Raw genomic sequence first — 26,829 nt, 5'->3', positions numbered from 1 at the left:
ACCTGCGAGGCAGCAGCCTGGCAGGGGGAGGGGCGTCCGCCATTGCTAAGGCTTGAGTAGGTAGACAGAGAGGCAGGGGAAGCTCACACTGGGCAGAGCCCAACGCAGCTCAGCAAGGCAGGCTGCCTCTGTAGTTTCCACCTCTGGGGGCAGGACATAGCTGAGCAAAAGACAGCAGAAACTTCTGCATACTTAAATGTCCCTGTCTGACAGCTCTGAAGAGAGCAGTGGTTCTCCAAACACGGTGTTTGAGCTCAGAGAATGGACAGACTGCCTCCTCAAGTGGGTACCTGATCTCTGTGTAGCCTAACTGGGAGACATCTCCCAGTAGGGGCCGACTGATACCTCATACAGGTGGGTGCCCCTCAGGGACAAAGCTTCCAGAGGAAGGATCAGGCACCAATATTTGCCTTTCTGCAATATTTGCTGTTCTGCAGCTTCCGCTGGTGATACCCAGGCAAACAGGGCCTAGAGTGGACCTCCAGCAAACTCCAACAGACGTGCAGCTGAGGGACCTGATTTTTAGACAGAAAACTAACAAACAAAGGATTAGCATCAACATCAACAAAAAGGACATCCACACCAAAACCCCATCTGTAGGTCACCAACATCAAAGACCAAAGGTAGATAAAACCACAAAGATGGGGAGAAACTAGACCAGAAAAGCTGAAAATTCTAAAAACCAGAGAGCATCTTCTCCTCCAAAGGACTGCAGCTCCTCACCAGCAACAGAACAAAGCTGGATGGAGAATGACTTTGATGAGCTGACAGAAGTAGGCTTCAGAAGGTCGGTAATAACAAACTTTTCTGAGCTAAAGGAAGATGTTTGAACCCATTGCAAGGAAGCTAAAATCCATGAAAAAAGATTAGACAAATGGTTAACTAAAATAAACAGTGTAGAGAAGACCTTAAATGACCTGATGAAGCTGAAAACCACAGGACGAGAACTACGTGATGCATGCACAAGCTTCAATAGCTGACTCGATCAAGTGGAAGAAAGGGTATCAGTGAATGAAGATCAAATTAATGAAATAAAGCTAGAAGACAAGGTTAGAGAAAAAAGTAAAAAGAAACAAACAAAGCCTCCAAGAAATATGTGACTATGTGAATAAAACAAATCCACGTTTGATTGGTGTACCTGAAAGTGACGGGGAGAATGGAACCAAGTTGGAAAACACCCTTAAGGATATTATCCAGGAGAACTTCCCCAACCTAGCAAGGCAGGCCAACATTCAAATTCAGGAAATACAGAGAACACCACAAAGAAACTCCTCGAGAAGAGCAACCGCAAGACACATAATTGTCAGATTCAGCAAGGTTGAAATGAAAGGAAAAATTTTTAGGGCAGCCAGAGAGAAAGGTGGGGTTACCCACAAAGGGAAGCCCATCAGACTAACAGCAGATCTCTTGGCAGAAACTCTACAAGCCAGAAGAGAGTGGGGGCCAATACTCAACATTCTTAAAGAAAAGAATTTTCAACCCAGAATTTCATATCCAGCCAAACTAAGACTCATAAGTGAAGGAGAAAAAAAATCCTTTATAGACAAGCAAATGCTGAGAGATTTTGTCACCACCAGACCTGCCTTACAAGAGTTCCTGAAGGAAGCACTAAACATGGAAATGAACAACTAGTACCAGCTACTGCAAAAACTTGCCAAATTGTAAAGAGCATCAATGCTAGGAAGAAACTGCATCAACTAATGGGCAAAATAACTAGCTAACATCTTAATGACAGGATCAAATTGACACATAACAATATTAACCTTAAATGTAAATGGGCTAAATGCCTCAATTAAAAGACACAGACAAGCAAATTGGATAAAGAGTCAAGACCCATCAGTGTGCTGTATTCAGGAGACCCATCTCACATGCAGAGATACACATAGAGTCAAAATAAAGGGATGGAGGAAGATCTACCAAGCAAATGGAAAGCAAAAAAAAAAAGCAGGGGTTGCAATCCTAGTCTCTGATAAAACAGACTTTAAACCAACAAAGATCAGAAGAGACAAAGAAGGCCATTACATGATGGTAAAGGGATCAATTCAACAAGAAGAGCTAACTATCCTAAATGCACCCAATATAGGAGCACCCAGATTCATAAAGCAAGTCCTTAGAGACCTACAAAGAAACTTAAGACTCCCACACAATAATAATGGGAGATGTTAATACCCTACTGTCAATATTAGATCAAAGAGACAGAAAACTAACAAGGATATCCAAGACTTGAACTCAGCTCTGCACCAAGCAGACCTAATAGACATCCACAGAACTCTCCACCCCAAATCAACAGAATATACATTCTTCCCAGCACCACATCACCCTTATTCTAAAACTGACCACATAGTTGGAAGTAAAGCACTCCTCAGCAAATGTAAAAGAACAGAAATCACAACAAACTCTCTCTCAGACCACAGTGCAATCAAATTAGAACTCAGGATTAAAAAACTCACTCAAAACTGAACAACTACATGGAAACTGAACAACTACATGTGCTCCTGAATGACTACTGGGTACATAATGAAATGAAGGCAGAAATAAAGATGTTCTTTGAAACCAGTGAGGACAAAGACACAACATACCACAATCTCTGGGACACACTCAAAGCAGTGTGTAGAGGGAAATTGATAGCACTAAATTCCCACAAGAGAAAGCGGGAAAGATCTAAAATTGACACCCTAACATCAAAATTAGAAGAACTAGAGAAGCAAGAGCAAACAAATTCAAAAGCTAGCAGAAGGCAGGAAATAACTAAGATCAGAGCAGAACTGAAGGAGATAGAGACACAAAAAAACCCTTGAAAAAAATCTATGAATCCAGGAGCTGGTGTTTTGAAAAGATCAGCAAAATTGATAGACTGCTAGCAAGACTAATAAGAAAAGAGAGAAGAATCAAATGGATGCAATAAAAAATTATAAAGAGGGTATCACCACTGATCCCACAGAATACAAACTATCATCAGAGAATACTATAAACACCTCTATGCAAATAAACTAGAGAATCTAGAAGAAATGGATAAATTCCTGGACACATACACCCTCCCAAGACTAAAGCAGGAAGAAGTTGAATCTCTGAATAGACCAATAACAGTCTCTGAAATTGAGGCAATAATTAATAGGCTACCAACCAAAAAAAGTTCAGGACTAGACAGATTTATAGCCGAATTCTACCAGAGGTATAAAGAGGAGCTGGTACACTCCTTCTGAAACTATTCCAATCAATGGGAAAAGAAGGAATCCTCCCTAACTCATTTTATGAGGCCGGTATCATCCTGATATCAAAGCCTGGCAGAGACATAACAAAAAAAGAGAATTTTAGACCAATATCCCTGATGAACATCAAAGTGAAATTCCTCAATAAAATACTGGCAAACCAAATCCAGCAGCACATCAAAAAGCTTATCCACTACGATCAAGTTGGCTTCATCCCTGGGATGCAAGGCTGGTTCAACATACACAAGTCAATAAACAATCCATCACATAAACAAACCCAATGACAAAAACCACATGATTATCTCAATACATGGAGAAAAGGCTTTCAGCAAAATTTAACAGCCCTTCATGCTAAAAATTCTCAATAAACTAGGTATTGATGGAATGTATCTCAAAATAATAAGAGCTATTTATGACAAACCCACAGCCAATATCATACTGATTGGAAAAGCTGAAAGCAGTCCCTTTGAAAACTGGCACAAGATAGGGATGCCCTCTGTCACCACTCCTATTCAACATAGTGTTGGAAGTTCTGGCCAGGGCAATCAGGCAAGAGAAAGAAATAAAGGGTATTCAGTTAGGAAAAGAAGAAGTCAAATTGTCCCTGTTTGCAGATGACATGATTGTATATTTAGAAAACCCCATCATGGTAGGCCAAAGTCTCCTTAAGCTGATCAGCAATTTCAGCAAAGTCTCAGGATACAAAATCAATGTGCAAAAATTACAAGCATTCCTATACACCAATAACAGACAAACAGAGAGCCAAATCATGAGTGAACTCCCATTCACAATTGCTAAAAAGAGATTAAAATACCTAGGAATCCAACTTACAAGGGATGCAAAGGACCTCTTCAAAAAGAACTACAAACCACTGCTCAACAAAATAAAAGAGGACACAAACAAATGGAAGAACATTCCATGTTCATGGATGGGAAGAATCAATATCGTGAAAATGGCCATACTGCCCAAGGTAATTTATAGATTCAATGCCCTCCCCATCAGGCTACCAGTGACTTCCTTCACAGAGTTGGAAAAAAAGAGCACACATTGCCGAGACAGTCCTAAGCAAAAGAATAAAGCTGGAGGCATCATGCTACCTGACTTCAAACTGCAAGGCTACAGTAACCAAACAGCATGGTACTGGTACCAAAACAGATATATAGACCAGTGGAACAGAACGGAGGCCTCAGAAATAACACCACACATCTACAACCATCTGATCTTTGACAAATCTGACCAAAACAAGAAAGGGGGAAACAATCCCCTATTTAATAAACAGTGCTGGGAAAACTGGCTAGCCATATGTAGAAAGCTGAAACTGGATCCCTTCCTTACACCTTATACAAAAATTAATTCAAGATAGATTAAAGACTTAAATGTTAGACCTAAAACCATAAAAACCCTAGAAGAAAACCTAGGCAGTACCATTCAGGACCTAGGCATGGGCAAGGATTTCATGACTAAACCACTGAAAGCAATGGCAATGGAAGCCAAAATAGACAAATAGGATCTAATTAAACTAAAGAGCTTCTGCACAGCAAAAGAAACTACCATCAGAGTGAACAGGCAACCTACAGAATGGGAGAAAATTTTTGCAATCTACTCATCTGACAAAGGGCTAATAATATCCAGAATCTACAGAGAACTTAACCAAATATACAAAAAAAAAACACCCCATCCAAAAGTGGGCAAAGGATATGAACAGACACCTCTCAAAAGAAGACATTATGCAGCCAACAGACACATGAAAAAATGCTCATCATCACTGGTCATCAGAGAGATGCAAATCAAAACCACAGTGAGATACCATCTCACACCAGTTACAATGGCGATCATTAAAAAGTTGGAAACAACAGATGCTGGAGAGAATGTGGAGAAACCGGAACACTTTTACACGGTTGGTGGGAGTGTAAACTGGTTCAACCATTGTGGAAGACAGTGTGACAATTCCTCAAGGATCTAGAACTAGAAATACCATTTGACCCAGCAATCCCATTACTGGGTATATACCGAAAGGATTATAAATCATGCTACTATAAAGACATATGCACACGTATGTTTATTGCAGCACTATTCACAATAGCGGAACCTTGGAACCAACCCAAATGTCCTTCTATGATAGACTGGATTAAGAAAATATGGCACATATACACCATGGAATACTATGCAGCGATAAAAAAGGATGAGTTCGTGTCCTTTGCAGGGACTTGGATGCAGCTAGAAATCATCATTCTGAGCAAACTGTCACAAGGACAGAAAACCAAACACCACATGTTCTCACTCATAGGTGGGAATTGAACAATGAGAACACTTGGACACAGGAAGGGGAACATCACACCCCGGGGCCTGTCATGGGGTAGGGGACCTGGGCGAGGGATACCATTAGGAGAAATACCTAATGTAAATGATGAGTTAATGGGTGCAGCAAGCCAACATGGCACGTGTATACCTATGTAACAAACCTGCAGGTCGTGCACTTGTACCCTAGAACTTAAAGTATAAAAAAAAAAAAAAACAGAAAAGAATGCCCTCTACCAGATACTGTGAGACTTACGCCACCCTGCCTTCAGCTCTCTAGCAGATGTCCCTTGATTAGTGGGGCCTTCCTGAATATAAATATATGTAAATATAAATATATAGAGAAACAAAAGGCACCTCACCCTCTTACTGCTAGCATCACTTATGCCCTTTATTCTGTTTTCTTTTTCCTCATAGCACTTACCACCACCAGAGACGTGTGTGTGTGTTCATTATCTATTTATTCCAACTAGAAAATAAATTATATAAGGGCAAAGATGATGTTTTGCTTGCTGCTGTATCTTCAGCTCCTTAGGATTGTGCCTGGCAAATAGTAGGTAATAAATAGTTGTTTATTGAATTAATAGGAAAAAATCTCTAAAATCTGTAGTCCTGCGCATGTGAAGAAGGAATATTAGACTCAGCATGATTTTCTGAAAGTGACATATACTTAAGTGATGCTAATAGAACATGCTTCATATGTTTGAGTCTTGATGATCTCTGACATGGGAAATGGGGTAAACCTTTTTTTAAAAAGGACAGTATAGGCCGGGCGCGGTGGCTCAAGCCTGTAATCCCAGCACTTTGGGAGGCCTAGGCGGGCGGATCACGAGGTCAGGAGATCGAGACCATCCTGGCTAACACGGTGAAACCCCGTCTCTACTAAAAATACAAAAAACTAGCCGGGCGCGGTGGCGGGCGCCTGTAGTCCCAGCTACTCGGGAGGCTGAGGCAGGAGAATGGCGTAAACCCGGGAGGCGGAGCTTGCAGTGAGCTGAGATCCGGCCACTGCACTCCAGCCTGGGTGACAGAGCGAGACTCCGTCTCAAAAAAAAAAAAAAAAAAAAAAAAGGACAGTATAATCTGTTCTTGGCAGCAGCTTTCTATAATCTAGGAAATAATTCAATATTATTAATTTTAGAATTAGATATAGTCGACTGGGCGCATTGGCTCACACCTGTAATCCCAGCACTTTGGGAGGCCAAGGCAGGTGGATCACCTGAGGTTGGGAGTTCAAGACCAGCCTGACCAACATGGAGAAATGTCATAGAAATGACCAACATGGAAATGTCAACTAAAAATACAAAAATTAGCTGGGCATGATGGCGTATGCCTGTAATCCCAGCTACTCAGGAGGCTGAGGCAGGAGAATCGCTTGAACCCAGGAGGCGGAGGTTGCGGTGAGCCAAGATCGCGCCATTGCACTCCAGCCTGGGCAACAAGAACTAAACTCCATCTCAAAAAAATAATAATGATAGTAATTAGATATAATCGTTTTTCATTAAATACCTTCACTAAAATCAAATGGTAGCTGTGCTACTTGATACCTTTACTTATAAATAGTGTTTATGTTATATGGCCAAAGTCAGTATAGGCATTGTTAACATGATAATGGCATTTGTTTGTTAATTTGTTATTTATTGGTTGTTGGGTCAGATGACTAGAAGATAACCCAAGTTTTTTCACTATTCCATGTTCTCATCCTCAGTAATGATCTTTCCAGGTTGATAAAGATCTGTTCTGTGTTTTAATAGCTCCAGAGGAGAAAAGTTTATTCTCTTTTTGATTGATTTTTTTTTTTTTTTTATGTATCACTTCGGCACCTATTCAGTGTGTGCACAATTACTATCGTCCAGGACCTCCTGGCCGATGGTTATGATGTGGCATGAGCCCACATTTGGCAAGGTTCATTTCCCAAGGCTAGAATCAGGGAAAGACCAATGATGGCCAAAGTGGTCCCAGAAGGAAGGGAAGGCATTTATTTATCCCTACACTGCTTCATTTGGAAGACTGTTGGTGAGGGGGGAAAGGAAGGGCAAGCATTCTAGACCAAGGAGTTGCTTGGCCAAAGACACACAAAGGTTGGGGAAAAGGGATAGGGTATAAGTGTGTGAATGGGACAGAAAAACAAGAGAGTTCCACAGGGCCCAAGGCTGGGAGGCGGGCTGGTGGACAAGTAATAGATGCTGTGCAGGGGAGTTTCAGCGTGAGAACTGCCATTGCAGGTTTAAACTCTACTCACTGGGCCTGGATACAATGAACACCCCTGTCATGTCAGTTTATACCCATTTCTTCATGTTCTGACACTTGAAAACTATTATATTTTAGATAGGATTCTTGAGTATTTTAATTTTTCTAAATAGTCAGTGACACATAACAGTGTTTCTTTGATTACAAAAGTCTGAACTGAAGTTGTTTAAAGCCATTGCCCCTTTAGGGCCACATATATCTGACTTTTATCTTGGGTTATGTTCTCAAATGTTCTGGAGACAAGATAAAAGATACTAGGGCTTTTAATCTGTGACCCTTGAATTTTCCTTGTTGAGGTTTGTCGTTTGTTTGTTTGTTTTTTGCTGTTGCTGCAGTTTTGTTTTGTAGTGGGAATTTAGACAGTAATGACAGAAAGAACCATGTTTCCTTAAGTGGATGATCCCATTCAGCAACAATAGTATTAATATTCTCACAGAGCAGAAGCCTTTTTTCTGGGTAGATGAGTGTTTTATAAAAGAAGTACCTCAGGACTCAGGACTTCAGCCTCATTCTCCACCAGATGGAGTTTAACATTTTGGATGGAAAGTCTGAAATGATTTTCCCTTGTGATACCCTGTTTTTTATGTCTGTGTATAAATGTATAATGACTAATTTGGAAATATCGCTATCAATTTATTAAACTAGGAAGCATTATTTCCCCTGGAATTAGTTTTTGCTCTGGCCCAGGATCACTGTGGTATAGAACTTTCACCACAGAATAGCCTCTGATAAAAGATAAGGCCTCGACTTGTCCTGCTTTAATGCTTCTGTATATGTTTTAAAACCTTGCCCCAATCAACTCTCTAAGGATGTTATAAAGAGAGCAATGTATTATAAAGTGTTTCATTTTACTAACTATTTTCCAAGGGAAAATGCAAATGATTACTATATTAGACATACAGTAGGAGTAGACGAAGTGGCTGACTTAAAACATGGTGAAGGAGAATAAATGTTTCTGGTACTACAGTTTCAAGTTTTGAAGTGGACAGCCCAGCAAAACAAAGCTAGGGAGGCCTGGAGGCCACTGTCAAGTGAACTCATGTTCCTGGTTCTCCCCCGTGTGCTCTTCACACCCCGACGCATCTCCACCTCCCTCATCATAGGGGGCACCTGCCCCTCTTGGGGATCAGGCTCTTGGCAGCGGCTCCTTTTGAGAAGTGAGGCATTATGTAGAGCCTCTGCCATTCTTGAGAGTCCTGCCTGACAGTGTATTCTCCATTTTCTTAGCCCAGTAAATGAGGATAAGTGAGGACACTGTATCGTGTAATGTGGGATCTTTTAACACATAAACTTGCTGTCTTTTCCTTTTAATGGTGAACAACCTTTTATGGTATCATGGGGTCTTGATACCATCTCTCATCTTCTTAATCTAACATAATTCGAATATTAGTCTTGCTACACAAATAGACTGCTAGAAACCACACTGGGATTTCATTCGCTGTGTGTCAACAGTAGAAATTCAGGAAAATCCTCTGGTTTTGCCAGCAGTAAGGTGCCGCAGCAGGTATCAAAGTCAGCCTCTTTTATTCCAAACATAGTGATTTTGGTGGCTTTTCAGACACCTTTCATTATGTCTTCACACCTGCAGTTATCAAGGATGTCTGGTCTAGCTATATGAAAACTGAAAGTCCAAAATAACCCAGGAAACTCCTTTATTCCTTTGGTTCTCACAAACACAGTCGAAGTATGTTGTTTCATCATGCTAACAGATTATAGTTGACTGTTAGATTTAGTGCTGAAAGAAAGATGGCCCACATCAGGAGCCACGTGTCTTTTCAGGAACCAGTGCTGTGAAACATCAAGTCTTGATCAATATGGAAGTTGTCTTCTCTGTTTTGGTAGGCACACTTCCTGTTTCCTAACAACAGAGTGGTGGTGACATCATAGTGGGGTCCTGCAGCATGTGAAGAGGGAATATTAGACTCGGCATGCTTTTCTGAAAGTGACGTGTACTAAATTGATACTAATAGGATATGTAAGAACATGCCTTGTATGTTTGAGTCTTGATGATCTCTGACATGGGAAATGGAGTAAACCTTTTTTATAAAGGACAAAATTTGGGAGACCTGATGGTAAATCTAAAAAGTCACAACCCCTTCCAGAGTTTGCAGAACGGCACCCAGAAACCTAAGGATTGTGTTTTTAGGTTTATAGAACACATTTGGGGGCTTAGTCATTTAATAGATATTTTCTGTAGCATAAATGTAATCATCACCAGGAAATGTCTCTGAGCTTTTTTTTTTTTTTTTTTTTTTTGAGACGGCATCTCGCTGTGTCGCCCAGGCTGGAGTGCAGTGGCGCGATCTGGGCTCACTGCAAGCTCCACCTCCCGGGTTCACGCCATTCTACCGCCTCAGCCTCCGAGTAGCTGGGACTACAGGCACCCGCCACCACGCCCGGCTAGTTCTTTTTTGTATTTTTAGTAGAGACGGGGTTTCACCATGTTAGCCAGGATGGTCTCGATCTCCTGACCTCGTGATCCACCCGCCTCGGCCTCCCAAAGTGCTGGGATTACAGGCTTGAGCCACCGCGCCCGGCCCATGAGCTTTCATTCATTAAACAAAATGTGCTAAACACTTAGAGGCAGTCAGACAGTGTTACTACAAAGCACCCCAGTATAGTATTTACTTTTTAAACATCATTACCACTTGGTAATATCTTGGTCAGCTCATAGCGTTCTGGAAAAAGCCCAGATCTTACGCTGTGCTTGTGCTGAGTTACTCCCTTAGGTGTGCATTGTTTTGTTTTTCACTCAAGGTTTTCTCCAGATGTCTTTCTAATTAATGTCAGTGTTTTCCAGGCATTATCTTCAGTCTTTTCCCTTTAAGGATCCTAGACCTGTTTTCTACTCTGCCAACCACACCATACCCAGGTTATCATTCACCATCATATTGTGCCTGGTCCCTGGTTGATAAAGAGTGTTCATTAAAGGGTGATGTGAAAATGATGTGATGAAAGGCCACAGACCCCTTCTGAATTCTTTACCACCCTTAGCAACAGCAGGCTGTGTGGTTACCTGTCTTATCTTTTAGCAGATGGAATTCATGTTCTAATTCTCAGTGGAATAAATTAGGGGATGTTGGGAAACGTTTGCTTTTAATGAAGCAGGAGGAATTATACATTTTTGTAAGCCAGCCATTAAAATGTGGACATTAGGCATTTAAAAGAAGTTTCTGTTTAGTTTAAAACTAGCAACTTGAGCTGCAATGATAAGAAATGCCCATGGGAAGCCTAATCCCTCAGCTCCACTGCACATTCCCTTGTTTTCTTGCCATAAAACATGATATAGTCTCAGGAATTTTGTTCTTGTGTTCTTGGAGTATTAGTGACTACATTTTGGTTTTCACCTTTTGTGTCAAAAATCATGCCGCCAGCAATTTGCTTTTCATCCTTTGATCCGAAGAATGTTTTCGTCAACAAATGCCGGACTTCAATGCAAGGAATGTTAATGTGTACCCTCAGCTGCCAGCTAGGAGAACCATTTAATATGATGAAGTGCAGTGAGAAACATTATTCTTGTTGGAGTTTCAGTTCTTACAGTAAAGAATGATGTTTGATCACAGGTTTTAAAACCTATATCACATTTACTCTTAAAAATAATTTAAGTGAATTTTTAAAAATTACTAGCAAAGCTTTTTTTCCAAAATGAAACCTGTAGAATATATTATCCTCGGGATTTTTATAGAATACATTATTACTCTTTTTAAGAAACACTTCCATGTGTAGAATATGAAACCATAATAGGCTTTAGGATTTATACTTAAAGCAGTGCTAATATTATTTTGAATGACACACATACGACACAGTCTTTTGCTTTACTTCCTAAAGTGAACAAACATTAAACTCTGCCCCATTATGTTTTTAATGTGTTTTTATCTTTAAAATATATATATTATTGTATTCACGTTCTTTAAAAAAAAATTTTCCCTAGGTTGCCATTGTTTATCTGGCTTTCAGAGTAATATTCCTAAACATATGTGAAGAACAAAAACAGGCAAACTTCAACAACAAAAGAAGGTTGCGACTGAGTGTAGGTGGGCCGGGTTGCTGCTACCCTCGGGGCCCATTCTCTCAGGGAGCCCCTCCTGCTTTTGCAACTCCGACTCTTCCAGCAGGTGTCACTCTCTGGCAGCAATGGGCGGGCAGGTTGCAGTTCACCTGACTCATCTTCAAATGATAACTTTTAAGATACATCTTTAGGGAAGTTGTTTGACATAAATTTATCAAAACCTTTACTTTTGACAAAAATGTTGCTACATTATATGCCTGCTTTTTCCCTCATGAATTGAAATTCACAGAAAATAAAGGAATTAATGTTGTGCTGATATAAAATTTTATTGAGTATTGGAAACATTTGTTTATAATGAGAGGGGAATGTGTCTGGGAGGACATAATGAAATGGAACTTTTCGGACCATTTATGAATTTGCTAAGCAAATATAGATTCTTTAGGTCTGTTCTAGAGTCTCTGATGGCTGCAAAGGGGTAAGCCACAGTGCTTACACTCCTGAAGTATTAGTCTGTATTATACACACCAGGAAAGGAACAATTGTAATAGAAAGGCAGAAAAGCAGTATATCTTATTGGCATAATGACAGGGCTCTTAAGTTCCTAGAAACCTGTTTTTGAATTCTGGCTTTGATGCATTCTAATCATTTATAGTACAGGCGTCTTAACTTCCTTGTGGACGATGGGTGTGGTATCAACTCTGTCATGGGGTGGTAGTTTGGTTTAAACATGGAGGGTGGTGTGGCATTGATGTTGGCAAACTTTTATGTCAGGGGCTGGATAGTGAATATTTTAGGCTTTATTTAAGCCGCATATTCTCTGTCATGAATACTATAACTGTGATTGTTGCACAAAAGCAGCCATAGACAGTATGTAAACAAATGAGCCTGGCTGTGTTCCAATAAAACTTTATTCACAAGAACCCGTGGAGAGCCACATTTAGCTGGTGACCATAGTTTGCCAATCCCTGATATAACAGTTAATCAGGCCGGGCACAGTGGCTCACACCTGTAATCCCAGCATTTTGGGAGGCCGAGGCAGGTGGATCACCTGAGGTCAGGAGCTCGAGACCAGCCTGGACAACACGTGAAACCCCATCTCTACTAAAAATACCAAAATTAGCCAGGCGTGGTGATGGGTATCTGTAATCCCAGCTACTCGGGAGGCTGAGGCAGGAGTATAGCTTGAACCTGGGAGGCAGAGGTTGCAGCGAGCCGAGATTATGCCACTGCACTCAAGCCTGGGTGACAGAGCAAGACTCTGAGACATCTCAAAAAAAAAAAAAAAAAAGACAACGAAAAAACCAGTTACTCAACATAGTATCATAGTTATTACATTAAGTAACATGCAGCAGCAGCAGCAAAGTGTGCAGTATCACAGAGTCATATGTGACAAGTGTTTTGCGTCCATGACAAGTCCTTGTTCTTGTCCTCACAAGCTTGCTGTTCACAGGCAAGGCACTTTTCCTTTCTGGGTCTTTTATCAGTACGACTTTTGATTTGGCAGCAGTAGACTTGTTTGGGGGTCAGGGGCAGAGGTTAAGGGGGACAGGGAAGTATATAAAGGACTTTTATTTGTATGAATCCAAACAGAGAGCAGAGTTGTCTGTGCTTTGTTTTGGTGCCATGGATATTTAAAAGGATACCATTGTCTTCTGTTCACTTAAGCTACCCATTTTATCTTTTCTCTGTTACCCAGAATATCAGTCCTGTTTAATAAATATGTAATGATTCCAAATTCATTTGCAGGTTTTTAAACTTTGCCAGTGGTATCCTCTAGCAGAGATTTCAGATACTATGTATTCAGAGACAGAAACATCATTCTGTGCTTATCTCAGTGAAAGAAGCCCAGAAAAGCAATCCCAGCCCCTCCTAATCCTCTCCAAGCTACAGGCGTGTGGCTTGCCCAGGAGGGGAGAAGGGTGCAGAGAAGCCACCCTGTGTGTCTTCTCACCCATCCTGCTAATCCTGACCTGAAATTTGATATAATCAAGGCAAAATTAGATTAAAATGGAGCCACATAGTTTTACACTCCAAATAGTTTTTACGTACATCAAAAAATATGGTGTTTGTTTTAAATTATTCATATTATTTGCATATACTAAAAAAGAAATCAGCATGCTTCTTGAAAAATATATATGTTAATAACAATTTGAAATATATAACTGATTCTTAAACTTTTATATAATGCAGTATATTTGAAATTTTAAAAGTTCAATTATTTACGTTCTCCTTGGGGACTACATTTTATACATTCTGTTACTTGTAATCAAATAATCATATGACGCTTTTCATGTCAGTACCTACAAAGATTGAATTCATGCATATTTATAAGGTAGCTTATTGACTATAATTCATTGTTGACCTTTCTGATGATTCTGTGGTTAGATTTTTAAAATGTGATTGAATGGAATGTCTAGGTGTAGACTAACATAGGTTTGAATCTCAGCTCTGACATTTATGAGCTGTGGGCTCAACACTTTAAAAGAAATTAACTGCATTTTTCATGTTTTAAATTGTTGTCTGAGAAAAAGTCAACTCCTTAATTAGTCCTTGTTTTAATTATGATCAAATAGTATTGGTTTGTACAGAGTGGCGCTGAGGATCCAGGCTATGGATGGCTGCAACCGGAATAGAGCCATTTAGTCAGCATATGTACAATAGAATAAGAAATGCAAAAAAAAAAAAAAAAAAAAAAAAAAGATACAAGATAAGAGCACTTTTAGGTACTAAGAATTTAAAATGTGTATATAGGTTAGAGTGCATTGGGGTGAAATTTCCTGTGCTTCCCGGTTAACCAATAGAAGTGTTGAAATTGATTTCAAGAATTGATAGTGTCCTATTAAACAATAGGAAGACAGAAGGTACTTGTGAGAAGTCTTGATTTGACTATGAGGCTAATAGGGAGGTGCTTGTTGTACAAGCTTATCTGAGAGAATAGTGGTATCAGTAGAGTAAAAGACCCTAAAGCGGGCCGGACACAGTGGCTCATGCCTGTAATCACAGCACTTTGGGAGGCCAAGGCTGGTAGATCACTTGAGGTCAGGTGTTCGAGACTAGTCTGACCAACATGGTGAAACCCCGTCTCTACTAAAAGTACAAAAATTAGCCACGCATGGTGGTGGGCGCCTGTGATCCCAGCTACTCAGGCGGCTGAGGTAAGAGAATCACTCGAACCTGGGAGGTAGAGGTTGCAGTGTACATGTGTATTCCCAGACATGAATCCATACCGATAACTTCCAGTCCAGCACCACTAAATTTATTCTAGTCTTCTCCATTTCCTTCTCTTCTTCACCCCCAGTGAGAAACCTGGTTCGCACCTACAGTATGTTTACGTATTTGCTCAGTTCTAGTATACAAATAAACTAGTTTCAAAAATCCTTACCTTTACTCCTGTAAGAAACAGATTTAAAATTACAGTGCAGTGTGTGCCATTCTTGTCTCTAGCCTTCACTGTCTCCACTCAAAACCGTCTTTGCCAGGGTTACCTGGGACAGGACCTTACTTTCCATGTCCTTAGTGTGGCTGTGCCATTCATGCAGCTGCAGTCAGAGCCATCTGTCTCAGCTTGCATTCCTCTTAGGTTCACCCCACATCCTAATGGATTCTGTTTTTATTTACTTACAACAAAATTTACTTTATGGTGTATAGTATGTGGTTTTTGGCAAATGCATAGAATTGTATGTTCATCACATGGACACAGGGAGGGGAACATCACACACCGGGGTCTGTCGGGGGGGGGGGACAAGGATAGGGAGAGCATTAGGACAAATACCTAATGCATGCAGGGCTTAAAACCTGGATGACGGGTTGATGGGTGCAGCAAACCACCATGGCTCATGTATACCTATGTAACAAACCTGCACGTTCTGCACATGTATCCCTGGACTTAAGGTATAATAGTTTTTTTTAAAAAGTGTATGTTTATCCCCCCTTTCTTTTCTAATGTTGGTCATTTGTATCTTCTCTCTTTCTTTCTTGGCTAGTGTTACCAGAGAATTTTTCCAACAACCCAGCTTTTGGTTTCATTGCCTTTCTCTATTTTTCTTTTTTCAATTTCATCGTTTCGGTTCTCATTTTTATTATTTTCTTCCCTCGCCTTGCTTTGAGTTTAGTTTGATCTTCTTTTTCTGATTTCTAAAACTGAAAATTTAGATTTATCTGAGAGCCGCCTTCTTTTCTAATGAAAGTGTTGAATATGATAAATTTCCCACTGACTACTGCATTAGTTACGTCCCACAAAGTTCGATTGTTTAATTTTCATCCAGTTGAAAATATTTGACAGTTTTGAGACTTTCTCATTAACCCAATGAATATTTAGAGATGTGTTCTTTTTTTTTTTCTTCAACTTCTAAGTTCAGGGGTACATGTGCAGGATGTGCAGGTTTGTTACATAGGTAAACGTGTGCCATGGTGGTTTGCTGCACAGATCATCTCATCATCTAGGTATTAAGCCCAGCATTGCTTCCTGATGTTCTCCCAGCACATTCCTATCACCCCCCAACAGACAGGCCCCAGTGAGTATTGTTCCCCCCAAAGTGTCCATGTGTTTTCATCGTTCAGCTCCCACTTATAAGTGAAAACATGCAGTATTTGGTTTTCTCTTCCTGCATTAGTTTGCTGAGGATGACGGCTTCCAAATCCATCCATGTGCCTGCAAAGGATATGATCTTATTCCTTTTTATGGCTGCATAGTAGTCCATAGTGTACATGTACCACATTTTCTTTATCCAGTCTATCATTGATGGGCATTCAGATTGATTCCATGTCTTTGCTATTATGAATGAACATGCATGCAAGTATCTTTATAATAAAATGATTTCTGTTCCTTTGGGTATATACCCAGTAATGGGATTGCTGGGTCAGATGGTATTTCTTCAGAGTTCTAGGTCTTTGAGAAATTTCCACACTGTCTTGCACAATGGTTGAGCTAATTCACACTCCCACCAACAATGTCAAAGCATTCCTTTTTCTCTGCAACCTCTCCAGCATCTGTTATTTTTTGACTCTTTAGTAATAGCCATTCTGACTGGCCTGAGATGGTATCTCATTGTGGTTTTGATTTGCATTTCTCTAATGATCAGGAATGTTGAGCTTTTCCTCATGTTTGTTGGCTGCAACATGTATGTGTTATTTTGAGAAGTGTCTGTTCATGTCATTTGCCCATTTTTTAATCAGGTTATTTTTTTGTCTTATAAATTTGTTTAAGTTCCTTATAGACTCTGGATATTAGACCTTTGTCAGATAGATAGATTGTGAAAACTTTCTCCCATTCTGTAGGTTGTGTGTTCACTCTGATAGTTTATTTTGTTGCGCAGAAGCTCTGCAGTTTAAGTAGACCCCATTTGTCAATTTCTGCTTTTGTTGCAATTGCTTTTGGCGTTTTCGTCATAAAATCTTTGCCCGTGCCTATGTCCTGAATGATATTGCCTAGATTTTCTTCAAGGGTTTTCATAGTTTTGCATTTTACATTTAAGTCTTTAATCCATCTTGAGTTAATTTTTTTATATGTATTGTAAAGAAGGGGTCCAGTTTCAGTTTTCTGCATACAACTAGTCAGTTTTCCCAGCATCATTTATTAAATAGGGACTCTTTTCCCCATCGCTTCTTTTTGTCAGGTTTGTTGAAGATCAGATGGTTGCTGGTGTGCGGTCTTATTTCTGGGTTTTCTGTTCTGTTCCGTTGATCTATGTGTCTGTTCTTGTACCAGTATCATGCACATGTTCTTTAATTCTGCAATAATTTGATGGTTTTTCAGATATCTTCCAATTAGTTGATTTCTGGTTTAATTCTGTTTTCATGTAAAAACACACTCTGTATGGTTTCTACTGATTTAAAATAGTTGAGGTTTATTTTGTAGCTCAGAATATGGTATATACTGGTGAATGTTCCACATACACTTACATGAAAGGTATGTTCTGCTCTTCAGTGGAACATTTCTGTAAGTGTATGTTAGGTCTTGATAGTGTTTTACATGTCTCTTATGTGCTTTCTGATTTTCTTATTACATGTTCCATCAGTTACCGAAAGTGGATTATTGAAGTCTTCAGCTCTGATTATGGATTTATTTATTTTTGTTCAGTTTCCACTCATTTATTTTGAAGCTCTGTTGCGTACACACTTAGGATTATTATGTCCATGGGATGACCGGTATCATTATGTAATGCTCCTGTTTATCCTCCAAATATTCCTGGCTCTGAAGTCCGCTTCATCTGATATTAGTATAGTTTCTGCAGCTGTATTTTAGTTATTGATTTATAGTGTATCTTTCTCCAAACTTTTATTTTCAACCTATTTGTCTTTATATCAATATTTTTAAATGCATTTCTTATATACAGTATATACATGGGACTTGCATTTTATTCAATCCTAGTCATTTCTGTCTTTTAATTTATGTGTTAGACCACCCCTTTTAATGTTGTTATTTGTGTAATTGGATTAAAATGTACCATATTGGCAGCTGTTTTCTGTTTGTTTCATTTTTAGGTTTCAGTTTTCTTTTGATGCCTTCTCTAGTATTAATCGAGTGCTTTTTATGATTCTGCTCTATTTCCTCAACTGACTTACTATTTATACCTTTAAAAATTGTAGTTATCTACCTCAGATAATATTACATTGCTTTACATGGAGCCTGTAGACTTTACTGCAGTATATACACAGCTCCTCCTTTCCATCCTTTATGCTATTGTGGCCATACCTTTTTACATTTACATCTACTATGAACGCACAGGACATTGTTTTAGACATTCAGGTGTCTTTTAGAGCAATTAAAAAATAAGAAAAAAAAAATGGGGACAATTTATTCTGTTTTCACTGTTCTTTGTTTCTTTGTGTAGATCCGGGCCTCCATCTGATGTTATGTTCCTTCTGCCTGAGGAACTTCCTTTTAACATTTATTGTCCACTAGGTCAAGCAGCTGGCAATGAATCCCCTCAGTTTTTGTTTTTCTAAGAAAGTCTGTATTTCTCTTTCATCTTTGAAAATTATTTTCAATGGGCATAGAATTCTGGATTGGACAGTTTTCTTGGTATTGTGACTGTATTTTTTATTTGCACCATTTTCATTGAATTCTTTGTAGTAGTTTTCATCACTCAGCTGAAAGTCCCATCTGTTATTGCCTACCTTTCCCTTTAGAGCCTTCAGCATATTAACCATCGTTACTTCAAATTCTCAGTCATTTCTAACATAGGTGTCATATCTCACTGTGGTTCTGATGATTGCTTTGTCTCTCTGAAGCATGTTTTTTTCTTGCCTTCTTGTATGCCTTGTAATTTTGTGTTGAAAGCTGTACATCTTGTGTAAGACAGTAGAGACCCATGGAAATTGTTTGTATGCCTAGAAATGGGCATGCCTCTCCTTCCTAGAGGCCTTTAGCGTGGGAGTTAGAGTTTATCTAGTTAGGAGTGGGCTGGGATTGAGCGATTTGTTTTCACTACAGCCATCCTCACTGCAGCAAAGGCTTCATGTTCCTGTAGAGATACCTTGTGTTTTGGTTGGGAGTTGGATCACAAGAACGTCACCTGTTCAGTTCTAGTTTTAGGTCTTCCTTTTGCACTGTACCTCAGAAAGGGTCTCTCTGCACGTTCTTGTTCTCCTGTTTCTCTCCAAGCACTATTTTGTTACCTGTAATTCTAAGCTCCTTAGCTTGGCACTGGGGGGCGAGGAGGAGGATGGGGTGCTGTCTCTGCTCCGATTGAGATTCAGTCTTGTACCTGCACCATTTTCTTAGGTTTCTGGCCTGTGGCCTTCTCAGTTCTCCTCCCCGTCCCCTAAGTGTTATAGGGGTTTCTGTGTAATCCTGTCCCTCCCCAGGGAGACAGGTTATGTGTGTATGGTTTTCCTGTTCCCTATCCACACTGCAGTGAGTTTTCACCAGTGTCCTAAGGACAACAGTGCGTGCCGCCCTTGTCCTCACAGGGTAAGTCTTTTGTTTTCCTGGTGGAGACAGGGGAGACGGTTCCAGGTGTAGTTCCTTGCCACTCCTGTGGGGTTACTGCTTCTCTCCCCAGTATCTGGAACGCAGTGGCCACTTCGTACCGCACCTTCCTGTGAGCACCTGAGTGATGATCATGGCATGGATCCTGTGTGAGAGTGTAACCGCCAGAGGTTTTACACAATCTTGGCAGCTCACTCTTGACTCTAACCAGATACTTGAGCAGGACCCTCCTGACCGGGGTTCTGTTGTGTCTGCCCTCGGTGATGCAAGCTTGTGTTTCCTTAGATTTTGGGCTGTTGATTATCTCGGACCTCGGCTTATTGATGGGTTTGGAAAAAGTTGTAAGTTTAAAGTTAGGCCATGCATGTGTGTGTGTGTGTGTGTGTGTGTGTGTGTGTGTGTGTGTGTGTGTATGCACATGCACGCGTGTGTGTTTAACGCAAACAGTCACATCCTTGTTAGACTTTACGGCAAGATCAGCCTTGAATGAAATCATCCTTTCTCTCCAGTAACTTATTCTCCCAGTCATTACCTTCTCTCTAGTCTTTTTACAAATTTTACTTCTTTAAAGAAGACGCGTCTCCACACACACACAAAAATACCTAATTTGCTACTGATGTGGCGAATTCAAGTCAAATTGAGGATGACTGGAATTTTACAATGCCAAACATCAGACAAGGTGGAGAGGTACCTGAGGCACAGGAGTCTGGGCATTTACCCGGAAATCACACATTCTGTCTCCAGCCTAGGCCCCTAGAGCCATTCAATATTTTGGTATTATTTTATTTCATTACTTATTTTAGAGCATAACAGTAGAACCCTAAAAGCAAAAGGCTTATGAAACCACATACTAACGGAACCTAAATGCGTGTTTCATCTTTGAGTTTTTTAATTATAAAAGTAGCACACGTTTGTGATAAATAATGTAAAATGTCAAGTTCTTTTCATCCCCTAGAAATAATCACCCTCAAATCTTTTGTATGGATCTTCTAAGACTTTTCTCTCAGAACTTATTTTTGTCATATACAAAGAAAAAGTAGTAAAAAATTAACGTCTAGGCCATTTGGGAAAGGCAGCCTATTGCTTGTTGCTCTGTTTACGTGTTTTTCTCTCTTCAAAAAATGCCTGTAAGTGCAGAATGTATCACAGCTAAACTGTACATTGTCTGATGTCATCTTTATTATATCTCAGTGACATTCCTCCCCCATAACTAAATTTTATTAAACTTTCTGTGGGAAAGAACCTCTAATTTGCAAGATTTTGAAAATGTGAAGAGTCTAAAAGTTCCACATGAGCTTATGAGATTTCTGAAACTATTTCCTGGGTCATCTTGAAGATTCCTTGTTAAACTCAGTTTCACATGATGTTATGAGGCTGATACTGACGACTTTTAGATAATATCCCCCTTTCTATGAGGAATGGGTTGAATCATATCACAGAAATTGACAGCAAATGTTAGCATCTCTCAGCAAATAAGAAGGCTTACACATTAGGTGAATATGATAACATGGAGGACCATTGAAACGTGACTGTGTCAACCAAAAGAAGAAACTAAAGCACAAAGTGTGGTTGAAAGAGTTGACTTGAGCCAGATTAAGGACAGCTGCCCAGATGACTCACCCAAACTGCTTGCTTGGCCTTTGTTACAGGCAGATTTTTAAAGGCAAAAAGAAAAAAAAAACCACAAAAACAAAAAAACAGGGCGGGGGAGGAGGGCGGTGTTACCGAGTAGACTGTTAGCCAGTTCTGTCAGGAATTCTCATTGATATACAGGAGTAACAGTGATTAGTGACTGCCTGTCCGTGGTTAAGCTATAAAGTGTGGGATATGGTGTCCGATGCCACATCACTAGGTTAATTCGCAGCTACCTGTGGCAATGGGAAGCAGCTTCAGTAAAGTAGGGGGTAGGATGTGATTGCTGTGTCATCTTAATGCCTCTCTGGGGCCTGGTAATTTGAAAGGGCCCACATTCCTCAAATAAAAGTCCTTTTCTTTCCTCATCTGTGATACTATTCAGATCTAAAGAAAATGTATTTTGCTCACAGATACCAACAGCCATCAGCTTTTTGTGTTTGATTTAATTTGTTCAGTAAAAGGAAGATACAAAATAGAGAAAAAGCTCAGGAAAAGAGTTGCTTTGAACTCTTTATTAATTTTATATGTAGTTCAGTTGTGTTTTAAAGATTTTCTAGAGATTTTCAAGGCCTTCATTTCCTTGTTTCTTGATTACCCTCCGCCTGCCTCATTCGCCTTCTGAGAGTCATTTCCCATTCCTCATCCCTGACCCGGCCCTCCCGCAGAGCTGCCCTCCTCTGAATCCTGGTGGCCACCTGTCTTGTTCTTCCCCAGGGCCTTCTCCTCAGCCAGGGCGGAGGCTCGTTGTGGGCAGGGTCCTTGTCTTTTATAATCCTCACAGAGTTACCAAACCTATAAAAAAAATTAAAAATAGCCTCTGTGCACTTGCAAAGCATTCCATCACATACTCTCTTGGTTGTTTTTATTAGATGAAAAACAGAGATTCAGTTATGAGCGATCTGGATATGATCTTGAAGAATCTGATGGCCCAGATGAGGATGACAATGAAAATGAAGATGATGATGAGGACAGCCAGGCGGAATCAGTCCTGTCAGCCGCGCCCTCGGTCACAGCCAGCCCGCAGCACCTTCCATCTAGAAGTAGCCTTCAGGACTCTGTGAGTGCTGATGAGGACGTCAGGATCACCGATTGCTTTTCTGGGGTACACACGGACCCAATGGACGTTCTGCCCAGGGCATTGCTCACCAAAATGACCATCCTGAGCACGGCACAGTCTGAGTACAGTAGGAAGACACTGTCCCCGGGGAAGGCCAGGCAGCGTGCCGCGAGAGATGGAAACGACACAACTCTGTCTGTAGACGCTTCCAGGTCCCCGTGTCATCAGATGTCTGTGGACTACCCTGAGTCAGAAGAAATTCTGAGAAGCTCTGTGGCAGGAAAAGCTATTGCTATAACACAGGTAAATGATTGGCGGTTGTTCTTTTATTTCCTTTTTCGTTTTAACCTATTAAATATGGAGAACTTAATGGCTTAAGAAGAGAATGCACCTGAGTGATTTATTTAGTTCAAATCAGTCTGTTTGGCTTTATTTTTTTTCTTGTATTTAAGGGTAGAGGACATTTTTGTCCTTTGGAATCATGTTGAGTATTTTAAGCGGTTCAGATATTTTATTATAACTGTGAAAGAACCAAATGGTTCTTGAAAAATATACCCCCTTATTTTTATTTGCTTTTTGAAAAATTTTTGAAATTAAAAAAAAAAAAAAAGTGACAGTGGTGAACACAAGTCCCGCAACTGATGTATCTGCTGGCCCCTTCTGAGCTGTTTTTCCACTGGTGCTAATGTGATGATGGGTTGTCACTGACTTATCCAAACATTTCGCACTTTGCCCCCATTGGCAAGACAGCCACCAGTTTCTATGGCAAAGTTAATGTGGCCCGAAAACACATCAAGAAGTTCACTTTGCTTGAATGATCACATTGCTCCCGCAGCTCGGGAGAGCTTTCTGCCCGGGAACTAGCTCAAGGCAGACACAGGCCTCTGAAAAGTCACGCTCCATGTGCTGCGAGTGAGTCCCTGCTCTACCTCTGGCTGTTTCGTGACAAATGATTAATTCTTGGAGGAATACATTCTTCTCTCATTGACAGTTCTCTTACCTCAGTACGTATGGAATATTGCAATAGGATTTATTTCTAACTGTGACAGATTGTGCTGTAAGCGTCTCTATCCGAAAACCTCTCAGACACTTACCAGTGCCTGGAAATCTGGTTTTCAGTAGACATTTCATAAACTTGCAAATGAATAGACAAACAGCCAGAGACCTTTTTCTCAGTAACATCTCTTCACAAATAATTCTTTACTTCATTTTTCCCCATTGAGTTGTCACAGCCAACTTATATCTCAATTTCTCAATAACTCTTAATCTCTGAAATAAGATGGAGCTAGTGGTGCCAGAAACAGAAATAATAACAAAAATAACAGCTTAAGAATATAGCTGTGTCCACTTCTCAGAGTTATTCTCTGTATACAATATGACAAAATCCAGGAGATTTGCTTGAGACATGCAAAAGACTATACAAGATGTATCGCCATTATTTCTACCGGCAAAGAGAGAAATTAAAGATGTAATAATTTTTTAATTGGAAACTTATTTTTAAAAATCGAAAAATAATTTCATTGCAGCAAACTTCATTTTTATCAATGCAAATATGTTTACTTTTATCTCATTGTGAAGAAATAGATTTAGCACTAGCTTTATAGCTCGGGGATTATGAAAAAGCTGTCATAAAAGGATTGTTCTGTCTTGTCATTTAGAGCCCATCACCTGTAAGACTTCCTCCTGCTGCAGCCGAGCACAGCCCCCAGACAGCGGCGGGGATGCCTTCTGTGGCCTCCCCACATCCTGACCCTCAAGAACAGAAGCAGCAAATAACTCTACAGCCGACTCCAGGCCTGCCTTCTCCCCACACTCATTTGTTTAGCCACCTTCCTTTGCATTCCCAGCAGCAATCAAGGACACCTTATAATATGGTTCCAGTTGGGGGGATCCACGTGGTACCTGCTGGCCTCACATACTCCACGTTTGTGCCCCTTCAGGCTGGACCAGTGCAGCTCACGATCCCTGCTGTCAGTGTCGTTCACAGAACTTTGAGTACTCCCGGGGATACGGTCAAAGAAGTGTCTGGCCCTACAAACCCCGCTGGAGTGGCTGAATTAAGCAGTGTTGTACCATGTATTCCTATTGGCCAAATCCGCGTGCCAGGCCTTCAGAACCTAAGTACCCCAGGCTTGCAGTCACTCCCCTCGTTAAGCATGGAAACTGTCAATATTGTAGGCCTAGCCAATGCAAATGTGGCCCCACAAGTCCATCCACCAGGACTGGCTCTCAATGCTGTCGGACTGCAGGTTCTGACTGCAAACCCTTCCTCACAAAGCAGCCCCGCCCCTCAGGCACACATTCCAGGTCTCCAGATCTTGAACATAGCATTGCCTACCTTAATCCCCTCAGTCAGCCAAGTAACCGTCGATGCACAGGGAGCTCCTGAAATGCCAGCTTCCCAAAGCAAAGCATGCGAGACACAACCCAAGCAGACTTCTGTAGCCAGTGCAAACCAGGTCAGCAGGACCGAGTCTCCTCAGGGGTCACCTAAAGTCCAGCGGGAAAACGCAAAAAAAGTTCTGAATCCACCTGCCCCTGCAGGTGACCATGCAAGGCTTGATAGCCTGAGTAAAATGGACACAGAGAAGGCTGCCTCGGCAAATCACGTGAAGCCCAAGCCTGAACCCACTTCCGTACAGGGCCAACCAGTGTCCACGTCACAACCTCTGCTGAAGGCACATTCTGACGTTTTTACAAAGCCCTCAGGCCAGCAGACTCTCTCTCCAGACAGACAGGTGCCCAGGCCCACAGTACTGCCGCGGAGGCAGCCCACTGTGCAGTTCAGCGACGTGAGCAGTGATGATGACGAGGACAGGCTTGTGATAGCAACCTAATGGGTTTTATTTTTTATTGCTTTTTTTTTTTTTTATAACACTTACAGGTTTCTTTGAAAACCCTCCTTTCCTTAAAGCACATTTTTCTGACATAAACTCATGACTAATCTTTGTGCAATCATGAACTTTTGACCAATAATTGTTGTTTTGTGTCAGCTCCAGCCATTTTTGTACATGTTGTATAGACAATTGTGCCTTTTAGGAGCTTTATGTTTAGAAACTGTACAGATTGTTGAATATCTATATACATAAAAATATATTATATATGTATATGAAAACCAGGTAGTTATTTGTGTTTAGTAAGGAAGACCTGTCAAATAAATCAAATGATTAAATTATATGTTCCACTGTTAAATATAAATTTTATGGCTATGGGGCAGAGTTTCTGTGTATAAATTAGTATGTAAACTCCATATTTATTGTATTCATATTAGTCTTTGAAAATGGGTCTGTTCTCCTTATGTAAGACAGTAACTTTACACTTCAGACAGATTTTCTGTGTTACGAAATGTTTCAGTAAAATATTGTTTACTGACTTTACCATTGCTTCAGTTGTGCCTTCTTCATATCATCCAGTGGTCAGTGATCTGCATTTGGAAAATAGCTCTGGGTTCCATTCTTTCCACACTCCCCCCAACCCTTAGTTTTTTTTGTAAACAGAGACTTGAGTCGCCTTTCTACCATGCGAAACTGTAACCAAAATCCATACAACTGCGAGACCTATTTTTCTTACTTGTGAGAAGTCATTTCATTGTTATTATTAGAAGACTAAATATATAAGAATACTTTCTGTACGTACATAAAGCATATAGCCTAAAATGGGCAACGTTCCTCAATGAGGGTATGGAAATTTCTGGGGAACATGAGTTAAAACCCATTGTCCTTAGAATTTGGCTCAGATGAGACCCGTATAACCCCATTTCCAGGTTCCAACACCAGATTTGTTCGTGAGCTATGGGCTCTTCTTTCCCTTGATCCTGTTACACTCACAGAGCTTTGTCCAGCACTGAACTGCAGAGGGCCCGAGATGACGGAAAAGCCAAATCCAGACTTCTAAATTACTTAAGTGACTCTCTTTAGACATTACTGTTTCCTGTCCTGGAACGTTAAACCATCCTTCTTCAGAAAAATATGGGGGCATGGGGAGCCCCCAATTACCACTGCAGTGATTTGCATTAGTAATGATTACAGATGCTAGGTTTGTGAGAAAAGTGTTTTAATGTTGGAATTTGAATACTTACTACATCAGTAAGTCAATATATTCATATTTTTAAAGGCTTGTTTAAAAGATTGCAGAGACATAAAATAGGTAAGACAACAGCATGATTTGCGGGGTGAGAGGTAGGGGACAGCCTATCAACTAAGGGGTTTGGAGACCTGCTGCTAGCCAACCCCAGCTTCACGTCTGTGACTTTGCAAAGACCTGGCATTTCAACTTGCTTATCCTTCTCTCAATTAGGATCTCCAAGGTGTGCTGCAGTCCCAGCACGCTCTGGTGGATCTGTGATGCTTTAAATGCATGCTTCAATTTGCATTTACATATCTCCATAGATTAAGTAACAAAATTCTCCCAAAAAAGATAAAACTACATTTTATATTCT

General features: G+C 40.5%; 1 protein-coding gene across 1 annotated transcript in view; it reads left to right on the top strand.

Moving 5' to 3' along the window:
- Nucleotides 1–25,768, top strand: part of LOC105482430 (HIVEP zinc finger 1) — a 149,120-nt gene extending 123,352 nt beyond the window's left edge. The window contains exons 7-8 of the mRNA XM_011742531.3: nucleotides 22,204–22,694; nucleotides 24,050–25,768. Coding sequence (XP_011740833.2) covers nucleotides 22,204–22,694; nucleotides 24,050–25,228 — 1,670 coding nt within the window. The 3' untranslated portion in view covers nucleotides 25,229–25,768. The remainder of the gene's footprint in view (nucleotides 1–22,203; nucleotides 22,695–24,049) is intronic.
- Nucleotides 25,769–26,829: the final 1,061 nt, after the last annotated feature.

The sequence above is a fragment of the Macaca nemestrina genome, chromosome 5 (assembly GCF_043159975.1).
Source record: "Macaca nemestrina isolate mMacNem1 chromosome 5, mMacNem.hap1, whole genome shotgun sequence".
Lineage (NCBI taxonomy): Eukaryota > Metazoa > Chordata > Mammalia > Primates > Cercopithecidae > Macaca > Macaca nemestrina.
This window is presented reverse-complemented; position numbering and strand designations above follow the sequence as displayed.